At 41.5% G+C, this 14,180-nt stretch overlaps 2 protein-coding genes across 9 annotated transcripts in view; one reads left to right on the top strand and one right to left on the bottom strand.

Annotated features, from left to right (window-relative positions):
• Positions 1-395: 395 nt before the first annotated feature.
• PRPF38A (pre-mRNA processing factor 38A) lies at positions 396-4,675 on the top strand. Its single transcript, XM_071750132.1, has 10 exons — positions 396-713; positions 799-958; positions 1,452-1,573; positions 2,054-2,139; positions 2,313-2,423; positions 2,937-3,049; positions 3,478-3,504; positions 3,585-3,682; positions 4,012-4,060; positions 4,336-4,675. The coding sequence occupies exons 1-10, from the start codon at positions 584-586 to the stop codon at positions 4,376-4,378; spliced, it is 939 nt and encodes a 312-aa protein (XP_071606233.1). The 5' UTR covers positions 396-583; the 3' UTR covers positions 4,379-4,675.
• A 397-nt stretch (positions 4,676-5,072) lies between these two features.
• The window catches only part of TUT4 (terminal uridylyl transferase 4), a 50,340-nt gene continuing 41,232 nt past the window's right edge, over positions 5,073-14,180 (bottom strand). For 4 of the 8 annotated variants that reach the window (XM_071750125.1, XM_071750123.1, XM_071750124.1 and 1 more), the window contains exons 26-31: positions 13,599-13,759; positions 12,534-12,631; positions 9,577-10,102; positions 7,317-7,490; positions 6,191-6,278; positions 5,073-5,151 (exon numbers count right to left, since the gene is read on the bottom strand). In XM_071750125.1, the coding sequence (XP_071606226.1) occupies positions 5,088-5,151; positions 6,191-6,278; positions 7,317-7,490; positions 9,577-10,102; positions 12,534-12,631; positions 13,599-13,759 (1,111 nt within the window). In that variant the 3' untranslated portion in view covers positions 5,073-5,087. Of the gene's footprint in view, positions 5,152-5,723; positions 6,279-7,316; positions 7,491-9,576; positions 10,103-12,533; positions 12,632-13,598; positions 13,760-14,180 lie in introns of those variants that run through there. The other 4 variants (XM_071750127.1, XM_071750128.1, XM_071750129.1 and 1 more) reach the window with 3 other exon arrangements.

Genomic DNA, 14,180 nt, shown 5'->3' with positions numbered 1-14,180 from the left:
TCCCTTCGCCCACCTCGGCGACGAGACCTGAGGCAGCGGAGAAGCCCGGGAATAGCTCTGCCTCACGGAGCCCTCTCCGCGGGCGTCACGCAGGGACCTGCTTGGTAGATAGGGGCCATTAGCACCGCCGGGTCGGACCCTCACACCCCAAACACCCACCCCCCCTTTACCTTCCAGAGCCTCCAACCCACCCACCCACCCCCTCCACGGCCGGCGGACCGGAGCCCCACTCCCCGCGGCACCTCCGGGAGCTCAGTGGACGGCGGCAGCAGCGGCGAACCCCGGGAACTGCGTTGGGATAGAATCTCGCGCCAATGCCCCCCGGAGCCCCACCCCTCGGCTGCGCAGGCGCACACGGCCGGGGGACGGAGCAGAGGGTGGGAATCGGAGGAAGGAAGGGTGACAGGAAAGGGGACACCAGCGCCATGATTGTGCCTGGCACCCCGAAGCCGCGTCCGGAAGGGAGGTCACTGCCCGGAGATAAGATGGCGCCCGGCGGTGAGGCCCCGGAAGCGGAAGGCGCTGCGGTCCCTCAGAGAAGGGGAGAGGAGGAGCGGCCGCCGCGGAGGGGGAAGGAGAGGCCATGGCGAACCGGACGGTGAAAGACGCGCACAGCATCCACGGTACCAACCCGCAGTACCTGGTGGAGAAGATCATCCGCACCCGCATCTACGAGTCCAAGTATTGGAAGGAGGAGTGCTTCGGCCTGACGGGTATGGCGGGCAGGGCTGGGAGGGGCAGGGAGAGGGGGGAAGGCCCGGCGGGGAACCCGCGGTGACGGCCCGGCCCCTCTCTTAGCCGAGCTGGTGGTGGACAAGGCCATGGAGCTGAAGTACGTGGGGGGAGTCTATGGCGGGAACATTAAGCCTACGCCTTTCCTGTGCCTGACGCTGAAGATGCTGCAGATCCAGCCCGAGAAAGACATCATCGTGGAGTTCATCAAAAACGAGGACTTCAAGTAAGTGGGTTTGCTTAGTTTTCTGCGCTTTTTGGTTCTCGTAATGAATGAAACATGGATGTCCGGAACAGCCCGGGAAGCCTCTGTCCAGGGCTCAGCTTCTTGATAAAAACCATGTCCTTCCTTGGCTCTTGAAACTACTGTCACTGGGGCTGCTGGAACTGCTTGACTTCGTGGCTTTTGCTCTCTGTGCTAATTAATATGCCTCTGCCTGAAATACTTAGAACGAGGTGCATTTAGGGTACCGTTTTAATCTGATTTTTCTTCATTATTTTATTTTTGTGAGTGGTAAAAGGCAGTTCTTGTATGCATGAGCAACCCATATGGTGGTTGGATGCATCTACTGGAGTACTTGAAACAGAAAGTCTAAATGCTCAGTTGTTATGTTGATTCTAGTGTACTGATTTTCCTCAGAAGCTTACAGGGAAAAAGCTGTTATCTAAATGACCAACTGTGGGAGAAGCTCAGATATGTGAAATAATTTACTTTTCAGGTACGTCCGAATGCTTGGAGCATTGTACATGAGGCTGACAGGAACTGCCATTGACTGCTACAAGTATCTGGAACCACTGTACAATGACTATCGAAAGATAAAAAGTCAGAACAGAAATGGGGGTAAGCAGTCTTACCTGTGGTTTCTCAGTACTTCATAGATGACCTTTTGTTAAAAAAAATACATCGTGATACATTGAATAATCTGTTCAGTGATGCAAGCTTAAAAATTGTAGCATAATCTTCTTTTTTAAAACCTTACTTGTTTATGCTTTGGTTAGTCTGTTGCTCATCTAATGTGTACCAATGAGAACTGCCTTGCTTTTGTGTCCTCCCCCAAGTGATTCTCTTTTCTGGTGGGTGTTGAAAGGCAATTCTGTAAATATCAAAGCAACACCATTTGAGTGCTGGTTTAACCATGCTGAATCTGCCAATCCTAGCTGTGCAAGTTCTTCTTTTTGCAAGATAGGCCAAATGATTCTACTCGTCTTTGAGAATTATTTTGGAACTGTCCAGCCCTCTTGTCTGAAGCATTTAATCTTTACTCTAGCCACCAGCATTAATCTTCTTTGTCTTCTTAATGCTATTTTTGCCCATCCTCAGAGTTTGAACTGATGCACGTGGATGAATTTATTGATGAACTACTCCATGAGGAGCGTGTATGCGATATCATTCTGCCACGATTACAGGTTTGGAAAAGTAGATAGTTGTTGAATTCTTAACTGCATCAGATTCAGTAACTGTTATCAGCTACTGTCTTGTTGCACCAAGCCATGATACAGACCCTTCTGGCACACGAGATGCCTCCTTAGGTGTTTGTTCTTACTTAAGTTATGAAAGATAAAGGTGTAATTTCTCCTAGAAACGCTACGTTCTGGAAGAAGCTGAGCAACTTGAGCCTCGTGTCAGTGCTTTGGAAGAAGACATGGATGATGTAGAATCTAGTGAGGAGGAGGAGGAGGAAGATGAAAAGGTTGGTGATCTGTTTTGCAAAGGGATGGTTAAAACTGCTGCTGAACTACTGCAAAACACTTTATGGACTATGAGAAATATTTGAGGAGAGAAACCAGGAGCCTGCTTGCAATTCTCTCTCCCTTCAAAACATAATTTCATAGAAGCTGCTTCTGAGAACTTGTTAGATCTTGTTAAGCAGTTCTCAACTGCTTTGTGTTGGTCATGCTTTTCTCTCTTCTGAAATTCACAAATCTGGATCTGTTCCGTGTTAAACATAATTCAGATAAGTTGTTTTATGTATGTATATAACAGAGAGAGCTAAAGATGATGATGAAGGTCATGACAACAATGACAGCATTGTCAGTTCTGAACTTCCTAAGGGCTTGCAAGCTATGCATTCATTTCTGCCCATGAAATCCTTGATCTTGGGGAAACCTGACTGCATCTGTGATTTATATTGGTTGTTCAGAAATCCTTGCTGTGGTAAAACCTTGATGAAATGAAACTCCCAAAACCTCTCCTTTGTTTCCAGCTGGAACGAGCGCCCTCTCCTGACCACCGCAGAAGAGGCTACAGAGACCTCGATAAACCTCGCAGATCTCCTGCTGTGCGGTACAGGCGGAGCCGGAGCCGGTCTCCAAGAAGGTGATGTGGCTCTTCTTGAGCAGTATTTTTACCTCTTGTCCTGATGGCTGAAGCAAGGCACAGAAGCAAAGATGACAGCTCAGCCAGAATCTGTTATGCCTCCCTTTAGCCTTTTTTTTCAAGTAAGGAGTTGCAGTGCACAGCCTCTGTCAGCCCATCTGCCAGCTTCTCTAGTCCTTGCTTGAACTTGCTTGTCAACTGCAGACAAATTTGACAATAGTGAAGATACTAAGGACAACCATAAGCCAGGGAAAACATCACTGGCTCACTGTATGGAGCAGTCCAGAAGCATGTACTGCTTCTTGTGCTGGAGAACAAACACATGCTGGGGAAAAATCCTGGTGCTGTTTCTGGAGAAGATAGGAAATTAAAGAGCTGGTTCTAGCTAATAATTTTTAATAAATTTTTCTTTTCTCCTCCAATTACAGACGAAGCCGCTCTCCAAAGAGAAGAAGGTAAGTCTTTTAGTCTGTTATCTAATTTTAAAATGTGTTCATTTTTATTCTGTCCGTCTTAAAAGCTTCTTTTCTCTCAGCCCATCACCACGCCGGGAGAGGCACCGCAGCAAAAGCCCAAGACGACACCGGAGCAGATCCAGAGAGAGGCGCCACAGATCAAGATCTAAATCTCCAGGTATTTTTGTCATTTATAGATTAACTGGCAAGTCTTTTGCCATCCACAGCAGGAGAAATATGTCACAGTATCAAGAAGGTAGCAGAGGTGCTTAATCTGGCTCTTAAAACTGCTAGTGATATGTAAGCACAGCTGGAGAACTACTTTAGTACAGGCAAAACTGCCTCGAGTACATTTTCAGGTATTTACCAGGAGGTTGAGTGCCTAATTAAGGCTGGAGTTGTTCTGGCATTATCTAGGACACTTGGTCACTAGAAGCAGATTACATTAGCAAAATAAAAAAGAACTCCAGGGTCTATGGAAGTAACTGTTACCTTTTTATCTCATAGGGCATCATCGTAGTCACAGACACAGAAGTCATTCCAAATCACCTGAAAGGTAAAGGCTTGGCTTCTTGTCTGTGCCTGTACTGCTGTAGGAGCTCACTCTTGTCATTAACTCTTGAGTCCTGTTGGTCTTTCTACAATGTTGGAGATAAAATATGTCATTTGCTTAAATTGCCAGCCCAGCATAAAACCCTGACCTCATTAAACCTCAAGTCACATTATCCATATTTGACTACAGAAGACACCACTTACTGCTATGAGTTACCTTGGTCTTTCAAAACAATTACTACTTCTGTGTCTTAAAGCTTTTTTTTTTTTCTGCTTCAGATCTAAGAAAAGCCACAAGAAGAGTCGGCGAGGGAATGAGTAAGAAATTAAATCCAGCATCCAGTTTAAGAACCTTGAACTGCAGTCTGATACTGTCCTGTTTGCTTTACAGGACAGCTGGACATGTACTGGCTGCTTTAGCAGTCTATTTCTTAAATCCTCCTTGTACAAGTTTGTTTGTTCCTTTTTTAATTAAAAGAAAGCTAAGGATACTTTTAGTAGTTCATTATACTTGTTCTTGTGATAGAATCTGAGGATTGTTTTTTTAAATTGTTTTTCTCAAGGCCTGTAAAAAATTGTGAAGAGCAATAAAAAAAATGGGGGGGGGTTTGTCTTTAAAGGCTCTTTACTTTTTCTTTCTTAATTCTAGTTGAAGCTGGCTTGAATCTCAAATCAAGGCATTGTTTTGAGAAACAGCCACTGCATTCAGCTGCCAAAAAGTGAGAGTAGGTTTGAGTTAAAAAACCTTGTCTATCTCAAACCTCCAGGCCAGGATTGGAAATAAGACTCTCATAAATCAGTGTGTTTACTAAAAGCAAGAGTTAATTTAAACCAACTCTCCAGCCAGCTGTTGCTGGTTCCTTTTTAAGAGTCATCCTTGCCTCTCTTGATACTGTGCCTCATGCATCAGGCAGTTTAGAAGCCTGAAGCAGTACAAACTGCTACTTAAATTCTCTTCAAGCAAGAAGTTACTGAGTATATTTAAAGACAGTAACCAGTACTTTGAGCGTAGTTTGTGGCCTACCTGTGACTCAGGACAGTGTGGCACAATTATGCTCAGCTCTGCCTTCTCTGAAATTAGCATTCAGCAAGTCCCTGTTTTTCAAATAAGGAATAATTAAACTCTTACTCAAGTTACAGTTCTCATCTTAGTACATTTAATTATATATTGCACAGGCAATCAGTTGTGTTAAACCCCTTGTGTACCACCCCTTTATTCATAGGCTTGCTTCAGGAGCTGGAACTGACAGGTTTATCTCCTTAACACCATCTTTGTGGCTTAAGCACTTTCACATACTACCCAATGAGCAACAGATAAAGTAGTATGCCAAATGGATTTATGGAAAGTCCTTTTTAAAGTTAATTCACAGTACAGCCTGATTTCTCTCGAGTATTTTGTATTATTTTGCAAAGCTGATGAACAGAAAAGCAGGAGTGTTCTTCCCTCAACTCGGGTACTAGCCAAGAAAGATGATGGCTGTGAACACCAGTGAAAAACAGCATGGGGAAAACCAGGTTATAGTGATTATATGACTCCTTAAAGTCATACATAAAGTCTCATCTTGCATCTCTTCCTTAACAGCTAAATGAAAGCCCTTTTTATTATTCTGGTTTCCTAATTACACTTAAATGCAAGCATGCATGCAAATAGGGAAAAGGAAAAAGTCTTGTGTCCTTTTTTTTGTGGTTTTATTTTTCTTTTAAAAAGTTTTTTGGCACTACATAGTTCTGTAAAGAATAGAATTGACAAATTTTTAAACACATGAAATCCCCTTCTAATTTTTATTTTTTTTTTAGAACAATATATATAAAGTCTGAAGCAACCAAAGTATGAATACAGCTAATAGAAAATAAAGAACTTAATTTTAAAAATTCTCTCTCTTTACAGTTTATCAAGATAAAACAAAACACAATTCCCCCTAAAAATAGGGTAATAAAATAGATGAAATTTGTATCACTCAGTTTTGTGATACTTGTAAAAACTATACTTCATATCTATGTACAAATGATACAATTTAAAAACAGTCTTAAATAATCTGGTATCTAAACATGTTGCATTAAGATTTTAATCAGAACCTGATTTTTTTTTTGTCCTCCCCTCCCCCCACCCAGCCACAATCCCATGAAATTTCACTTTTTCTGTTGAATGTAATTCAGATTCAAGTGTGGGTGTCCTTGTGACAGAAGCGAGAACCGCTGGTTACTCTGCATCAGTGGACCAGCTAAAAGAAAAGGGATTACAGTTACTTCAGCAAATTAAATACATTTAACAGTGCTTGGCTATATTCAATGTATTAATCTAATTTAGAAATAAAGCCATTTACTAGACTGACACAAATGCTATCTGCACAACTAACCCATTTAGTGGGACAGTAGAGTGTTACTTTATTCCTATCTCCAAAACTCCCTCAGAATCATCATTTTGTTGCATTATTTTAGTTACTTAAGAAAAATAATTTCAGCATTCCTCAGCATGGGACTCACTTGGAAACCTTGCTGCAGCAAGTAGATTACATTTTGAAAAAAGGATTTGGTACTGGCATCTCTTGCTTTATATTAGGTGATCCAGCAAAGCCTCCATGTAAAATTTGGGCACAGTTTCTCTATTAGTGGAGCCAAAGTTTTTTTCCTACAGCCTTTCCCAATCCTGCCAGATGCTGAACACCTAACTTACCATTCCCCAGCATCAGACAGAGCCACGATGGAGTCAGTCCTTCCAAGTACCCTGCATAACTGAACCTAATTGAAGTTTGAAGTTAGTGCTGCTTTGACTGCAGACAGGCAGGGCTCTATAACCTTCCAACCTGACTTTTAATATGTTCTTGCAATGTAAATTGCAATTGTAATTTTGTAAAATGCAGTATGCTCTTGCTCTATGTAAATCGTTCTACGAGGCAAGGTACAGAAACCAAATAAAATTATTAGGGCAAAAATTTCTTCATATTCTCAATGCACTGATGGGCAAGTCATCTGAACCTCTATTGGAGAAGAGGTGGCTCAACAGCTGAGACAGCAGCAGTGATGAAGAAAGTGCAACAGGCTGCTAATTGGCTCAGACTGCAGAATCTGATTTAACCCCTCCCCTCCCACAAAGATTTTCATCACTCCACACAGGTAGCTGAAGCGCTGCTTTGACTCTGGGATTCATTAGGCAGCTAGGAAACCTAGCAAGTGAAACATGATTCCTTGGCTTTTAAAGCCTCTGAGACAGTAAAGAGACATGTTGTATGAGCTGTTGATTCATATACTAGTTCTAGTACCTTGAGGGTAGAAAGGTTTGTTCGGTGGGTAGCTGGCATTTCCCTGCTGCATGTAGTTCTGAGGCATATTGTAAGGCCACGCTCCTCGGAGGAGAGGAAAATGGGTAGGGGTCCCATGGTCCCAAGGGACAGAAGGAGGGTTCATTTTACCAAACTGTCCTTGGAAACCCTGATCTATTTTTCAATCGAAAGGGAAAAGCACATTGCAAGTTGAAATAATTAAACAGTAAGTCACAAATACAATTTACATCTTAAATAACACTTTGCAGGGGACTTAATGTGATTAAGTCTGATGTGCTACTCTTAGGTTTTGTGGGTTCGTTTGTTTTTTTTCCCAATATGTATCAATTAAAATTACCACCTAAATTACTTTGTTATTCACTACAGTTGAATTCATTGGGGAGGAAGACAGGATAATTTCCTATGTCATTCTGGTGCTGAAAAACATTGTTACTAACATCTGATATCCCACAAGATAAACACTGTTACTGACACAGCTGTGACATGGAAGCTGTTACCCTACTTCAAGAAATAATTCTCAGATGTACACTGGAAATCCACTAATACTTGTATACTTAAGAAACTCAGTATCTAGATCATAGGACCAACTTCAAATCGATTTTTAGAGAGAGAATAAAAAACTTTTGAAATAAGTACACAAATTGTAAGCTATTCCATTTACAAATCCAGTACTACTGCAGCATTAAGGATGAGAAATCAAGCATCCAAGGAGGAGGCAGGACACACACACCAGTTGATGCCACATATTGTATTACTATTTCTCTTTGTAGCTCCCACTCTTATAAGACACAGCAATGCCTGCTAATTGATTGCTATCCATTTTAAAATAAATAAAATTAAGGAACTATCCATCTCAGTGTATTAGTTCCCCTTCAGGCTCATCATAAAAATCCGTGCAGACAGACTTCTAATTAAATAAAAGCAAGGTATGCATTTAAAAAGAACAATAGCTTTTATACAACAGAACATTAAGCATGGCTCTGGAGTAAGCATGAAAAAAACCTGTCTGCCTGAGACTTCTAATGATCATTCTTGTGATCAATTGCCTGTTGAGAAGAGAGTAAGGTCACTCCTTTGAACTCAGTTATGTGACTCCAAGACAAAGTTTCCACATACTTAAGTGTTCTCAAATTGTCCTCAGCAAGTAAGAGAGCAGACTTCAAACACAAAGCAGACAGCTCACCTCTGCAGTGTGCTGACCCAGTGACCCCACCTCACTGGCATATAAGCCAGAAAGGAACCAGAACTCTTTAAAACACAAAAGGGGAAAAATGGGAGCTAGGAAATGCAGTGTAATGAGACTGGAAAGAGATGGAAGTTGAGGCAAGGGGGAAAAATGCTGTGACAGAAAAAGAAATTTGGGAAATCTGTGTAGGCACAATGAGAGTGAAAGCAAACAAACTGAGGAAAAGCCTGAAAACAGGGACTGACTATGTGATGAGAAACAGGACTCGTTAAGGAAGCATGGTGCAGAAACTAGGATTTGGGGAGCTTGTCTGAAAGAATACAGCTACCTGGGTAAAAAGACTTGGATTGAATCAGAATAAATCAAAATACTATTATGATTTAAAAGATCACAGTTTAGGGGCTGTGATGTTTTATGTTGCACAGAAAACTGTATGGGCTCTAATTACCAGTTATTTTTCTCAGCCTCAAACATGCAAACATACTTGGCTTTGGTATGAGGCAGAAGGCTGCTGCCTACTTGTTGCAGGTAAAATCTGTATGACATTTTCTGGAAATAATATTGAGATTAAGGATGTTAAATGTGGCAGAAGAAACTATAGGAAAAAAAGAATGCATGAGATCACTGCACCAAATGCAAGGAAGCAATATTCAACTTGCATAACCATAATTCTTCCAGTTTCTAAGTTTCTAGTTGCAGGCTCAGCATTCTTCTAATAAATGACAAAACAAGAGAAATGGAACCCACGTTTTTAAGCATATTCACAGCAATGTGCTTTTGACTCAAACAATTATTAGAACATTTCCTAGTTGAATGCATGACTTCTCATCTGCCAGCTGTTAATGGCACATAGGACTCTACCCAAAAATCAGGACAATCCAACTTGCCTAAATTTTTTTTTCTTATGAAAATATTAACACAGTGAAAATAATTACTTAGTTTCTTAAGTATTGTATTTTTAATCTAAAACAAGTTCAAAGAATTAGCTGTTTCTGTAACACTTAACATTTGTACACAAAGTGCAAGAGGTTTGATACAACAGAGAAGAGTTACCTGAATTCCCCACAGTGCCATTGTTCACCAGTGAGTTTGGAGTCACAGGATTGTGCCAGTGTCCCTCATGAGAAGTGCTGGGGATTCCCATGGGCCTGGCAGCAGGCTGTGCAAAGATGATACTGGGATCATTCAAGCTTACACTGCTCTGGTTATTTGTGGTGCTGCTGCTGCCAGATCTCATAGAAAATGGAACATTTGTAGAATGAGGAGGGTTACCCGGTGCAGAGTGAATAACGGGCCCATGAATAGGCCAAGAAGTGTTGGGAAGCTGAATTTGGTGGTGATGGTGCATCTGAAGTAGTCCCAGGTTATGCAAGGTGGAATACTGACCTGGGGGAGATTGGGGAAAGTTAAACAAAGGCAGCTGGACCTGATGGGGTGGCTGCGCACCCTGCTGCGGCTGCGGAACGTGCTTAGACTGGGATATTGGTTGTGGCTGAGTCTGGTTAATGGAGGCTGGCTGAGAGGAATTCTGTGTAAATTGTTGAGGTTGTGGAGAGTAAGATGACTGATGCGAATCAGACTGGAGGGGAGAAAAGTATTTCTGATTAGTTCACTAGCTATTTAAATGGCATTTCTTTTAAACAATAAGCACCCGCTGCATTAAGACTAGACATGAAAAAGGCAAAGCACTCCCCAGCAACACCTCCAGTACTGTGCCCAAGTTTCTGATGCTTTACTTAAGTCCAGTTCAACTGACACTGATTTTCACCATCAAATAGTTTGGTCTACTAATGTGACATGTCCCACCAGCAGAAACATCATTCTGAGCAAATATTAGCCCCAAGCTCTTCTCTCCTCACATATTTCTAATTTTTGAGGTCTTCCCCACCCTGCTTATTTACAGCCCAGAATCTTAATTAACTCATTACCTTACTTCTAAGTAGAGTGGTTCTCGTTACCACAGGCACTATAAGTAATTCCAAAATTAGCTCCTGTATTTTTTTAATTTTTATTTTATCTGTTAAACAAGAAATTTAACCACCAAAAGCCCAATTTCAACATCAATATCCTGACATCAGGCTGTGGCTGGAGGCACAGAAACAACTATTACTACAACCTTTACAGAGTTTTCCCTCCCATCAGCAACAGGCATGGGCCTATTTCATCTGTTTTGTATTGCAACCAAGAACTGGGGTGCCTGGGAAAAGAGTTCCCCAGATTATCTGGCAATTTTTTTTTTACCAATGTGTAAACTATCATGATCTGGTTAAGAATAGTGCCTCCAAAGAGAAATTCAAACAACAGATACCTAAACCTGAGATGATTACCTGAATCTCAGATCTCAGTCCCCCCCCTGGAGTTGCTTGTTCACCTCCATACACCATAGCAGACAGTTCCAAATGACTCAGCTGCTGTCAAGCATATCTGAAGCTTGCCACTATGACAACTGTTGCCTGTCTGATTAAATTGGCAGTCACTATTCAGTGAAAAGAGGTCTGCAGGACTTCTCCATGCCAGCCTTTCAGAGCTTTCCTTACAGAAGCATGCTCTGTGCCTTTGCTGAGCAAAAGCCCAAGCCCAGGTGCTGGGATTACTCCCTGCTGCTATTCCAACCATTCCTGTATGGGTGCCTCCTATGCCTTTCTATCAAACCAGGAAGAGAAGGCAAAATCTGGGATTTGAAAGACATCAACTAGTTTAACAGTTTAAATGTTAGAAAACAAAGAGTGCAGCCTTCCTGCAAACATTAAACCACCACAAATATGCACTGGACATGCCAGCAGCAGAACAGAAACGTTAAGCTGTAGCCTCTTGGTCTGCCTCCACACTCCTGCTTTCCCTTTTCTTTCTTGCTCCACTGACATTCCCTTTTTCCATTCTCTCCAAACAATCCCTGGACAGCACATATTCACCAAGAAATCCTGGCCAAATGACAACCATGCAAGACACACAGAGAATCCATAACATCCAGATGACACAAGAATGTGCACATGCAGCAGGTCCAGTGTACATAATGAGCCTGTTTGTGCACCCCTATGTCCAGCTTCAGTTTCACAAATAAAAATGCAAGGTTCCTAAAGATACTCCTGTGTCATGGGACAGCACAGTGGCAGTTCAGCCCTTCACTTAGATTAGGGCTGTATCAGTCCCTCTTTAAGAGCACATTATTACAGTAAAATGGCAAAGTTGCTGTTTCTGAAGCAAACATTCCAATAACTGCTTGTTTAATATCTTAAAGTAGTAAATTGCACAAAGATCATTAGTGATCATCAGTCTTAATTAATATTTTTGCTTACTTGCCAGCCTCATCAGCTGTCTTCTTTTGCAGTACAATAGATTAAAATTAACAAATTTCTGCTGTATTCTGTACTCCAGACACGTTAAATGCACATAGGTGTACTTGCTCCAATACCCTCTGCTATCTTTCTACACTTCAGAGCAGGATAAACATTTTTATCCATCCTAAAAGTGACCACCAAAAATTTCTGTTGTTCTTTTTGTGCTTCTAGTGTGCTCTTGGCAGACTTCTGCCCTGTGTATCACATCTGAACTGCAGTATGATTCATTTGTGTTCCCTGCCTGCTCACAACAGTCCCTTAAGAGAATTCTCTTAAGCCAAAGAGAATCATAATAGCCACAAACTCGTTTCCAGCATGTTATCAGTGAGCTGTGCTTTACCTCCCTTAGCTACACCAGAACATAACCAGAGTAACAAGACTTTAAAAGGCATCCTAGCTTAGATCTCAAAGATGGCTTGCAGTTCTGAAAGGCCAGCTTCACTACCTCATGAAAATTTGACTATGAAGCTTTCATACCCAAGACAACAAACGCTCTCCAAGGGACACTACATTACAAATCAGAAGTTTCATTAACTGGCAGAGTGCAATACTGTCATTATGAAGTCCATAATCTGTTGAGAAAAAAAAACCTGTGCAACACTGTTCCCAGCATGGCACAGGATTGCTGCTTTGCTACATCTTACTCCAGTACTACAGCTAATTGGAACTTACACATTCTGATGACTGTCTAGTGCGCAAGGGCCGTTCCACTGGCTGCTGACTCACAGGCACTAGCTGTGAGTTTACCAGGCTTCGGACCAACTGGGTGCCTAATCAAGGAATAAAAATGTTAATAAAACCCACAAGGTTACAGATGACAGAGTAATGAACACAGAACTGGGAGTCAGCGGTATCTTAATTCTCATGAGACGCAGAGGAGGTGAATCACTTCAGGCTCTCCTGGAAGTGGAAAACTCTCCCTCTCCTGGCAGCAGCTGATATTAATAGGTACAGCAGCTAAACCCAAAATCTGATTCTGACTACTGAATAAACCAGCATGAACAAAGCTCACTTTGCTATGAGGTGGGAGTGCTGCTTTGTGCAGCCTTCCACGCTACTGCTGTAAGCAGTGGGAGTTTAAATAGCAACAGCAGAAACTTTTTGGCAAAGAGAAGAAAATAAATAAATAAAATAGTAAGGGATATGAGAACATAGAAAAGCAGCAAGGTTCTCTCTGCAGTTCATTTATGATTGCTTTCTCTACTTTTTCAAATATTGCAAGCACTTAGGACCCCAGTTTGAATGATTTTTCAATTAGACTTGTCTTTAAATTACTAACAGTAATTTGAAAACTGGATCTAGCTTGCTAATGCACCTGTATGGTTTTGGAAGTGTAACTTTAAGACCACTGATTTTTGGTGAAAATATATTTACTTACCTCTCCCAGATGATGAAGACTATGCTAACAAATAAGAAAAATTTGGAAGAGGAAATGCATTCAATTATTACTATTATTACTACTCCTAAATTGTGAATGGAAGACAAATTAATGCAATACCCTGAAGTGCACTACTCTAAATGCTGCATATATTTTTACCACACATGCACCCATGCAATGACTTTACTTTGGGGGGCATTACTCCCTTTGAAGAAAACCAACACTTAGACCAAAAGCTGTATTTGCAGTGACTGAAATCATTACTTGCAGAATTTTTTAAGACAATTACCAGGCCCTGCATGGAAATCTAGAGAGAATGGTACTCAGAACTTTCAATATGCAACCAACAGATAACTTACCTGGCACACTATTATTTCTCTGACGAGTTTGTTTGAATTCAGGACAATCTCTTCTAACATGACCCACATCCCCACAGATGAAACACCTTTTCTCTCTTGTTTCTCTATCATCTTCTTTTACTTCCTTTTCATCATCTTTCTCATTCTCTTTTTTCTTCAACCTGAGCAACAACTTTTATTAGCAATATCACAAGCCACAAGAAAAAAAATATCTCTGTAGAGTTGTCATATTTGTACAATTCAAAACAAAGGGATACATAATCAACAGCTGTACTTGGATACAAGTTTCTTAGGAATCTCAGCAAAAGTCTTTCAGAATCTGGGCTGGGTAATGACCTGTTTGTATAAACAAACTCAGAGGCTCTGTGGAATTGTCCAGAAGCTATGTGCCTGTATTAGTGAAGAGCTGTACCTGCAGGTAAACAGACCAAACCTGCCAGTTAGGTTGGGAGTAATTCTATGCCCCAAAGTCTGAATAGACACAAAACAAGCTGTATCTTGTAGATAAACCTCCCCCTGACCAGAGCTGGCATTATTTCTCTCTAAGAGTCTGTTAGAATCCTGAGTCTAGATAGGATGTTA

The sequence above is a fragment of the Heliangelus exortis genome, chromosome 8, assembly GCF_036169615.1.
Source record: "Heliangelus exortis chromosome 8, bHelExo1.hap1, whole genome shotgun sequence".
NCBI lineage: Eukaryota > Metazoa > Chordata > Aves > Apodiformes > Trochilidae > Heliangelus > Heliangelus exortis.
This window is presented reverse-complemented; position numbering and strand designations above follow the sequence as displayed.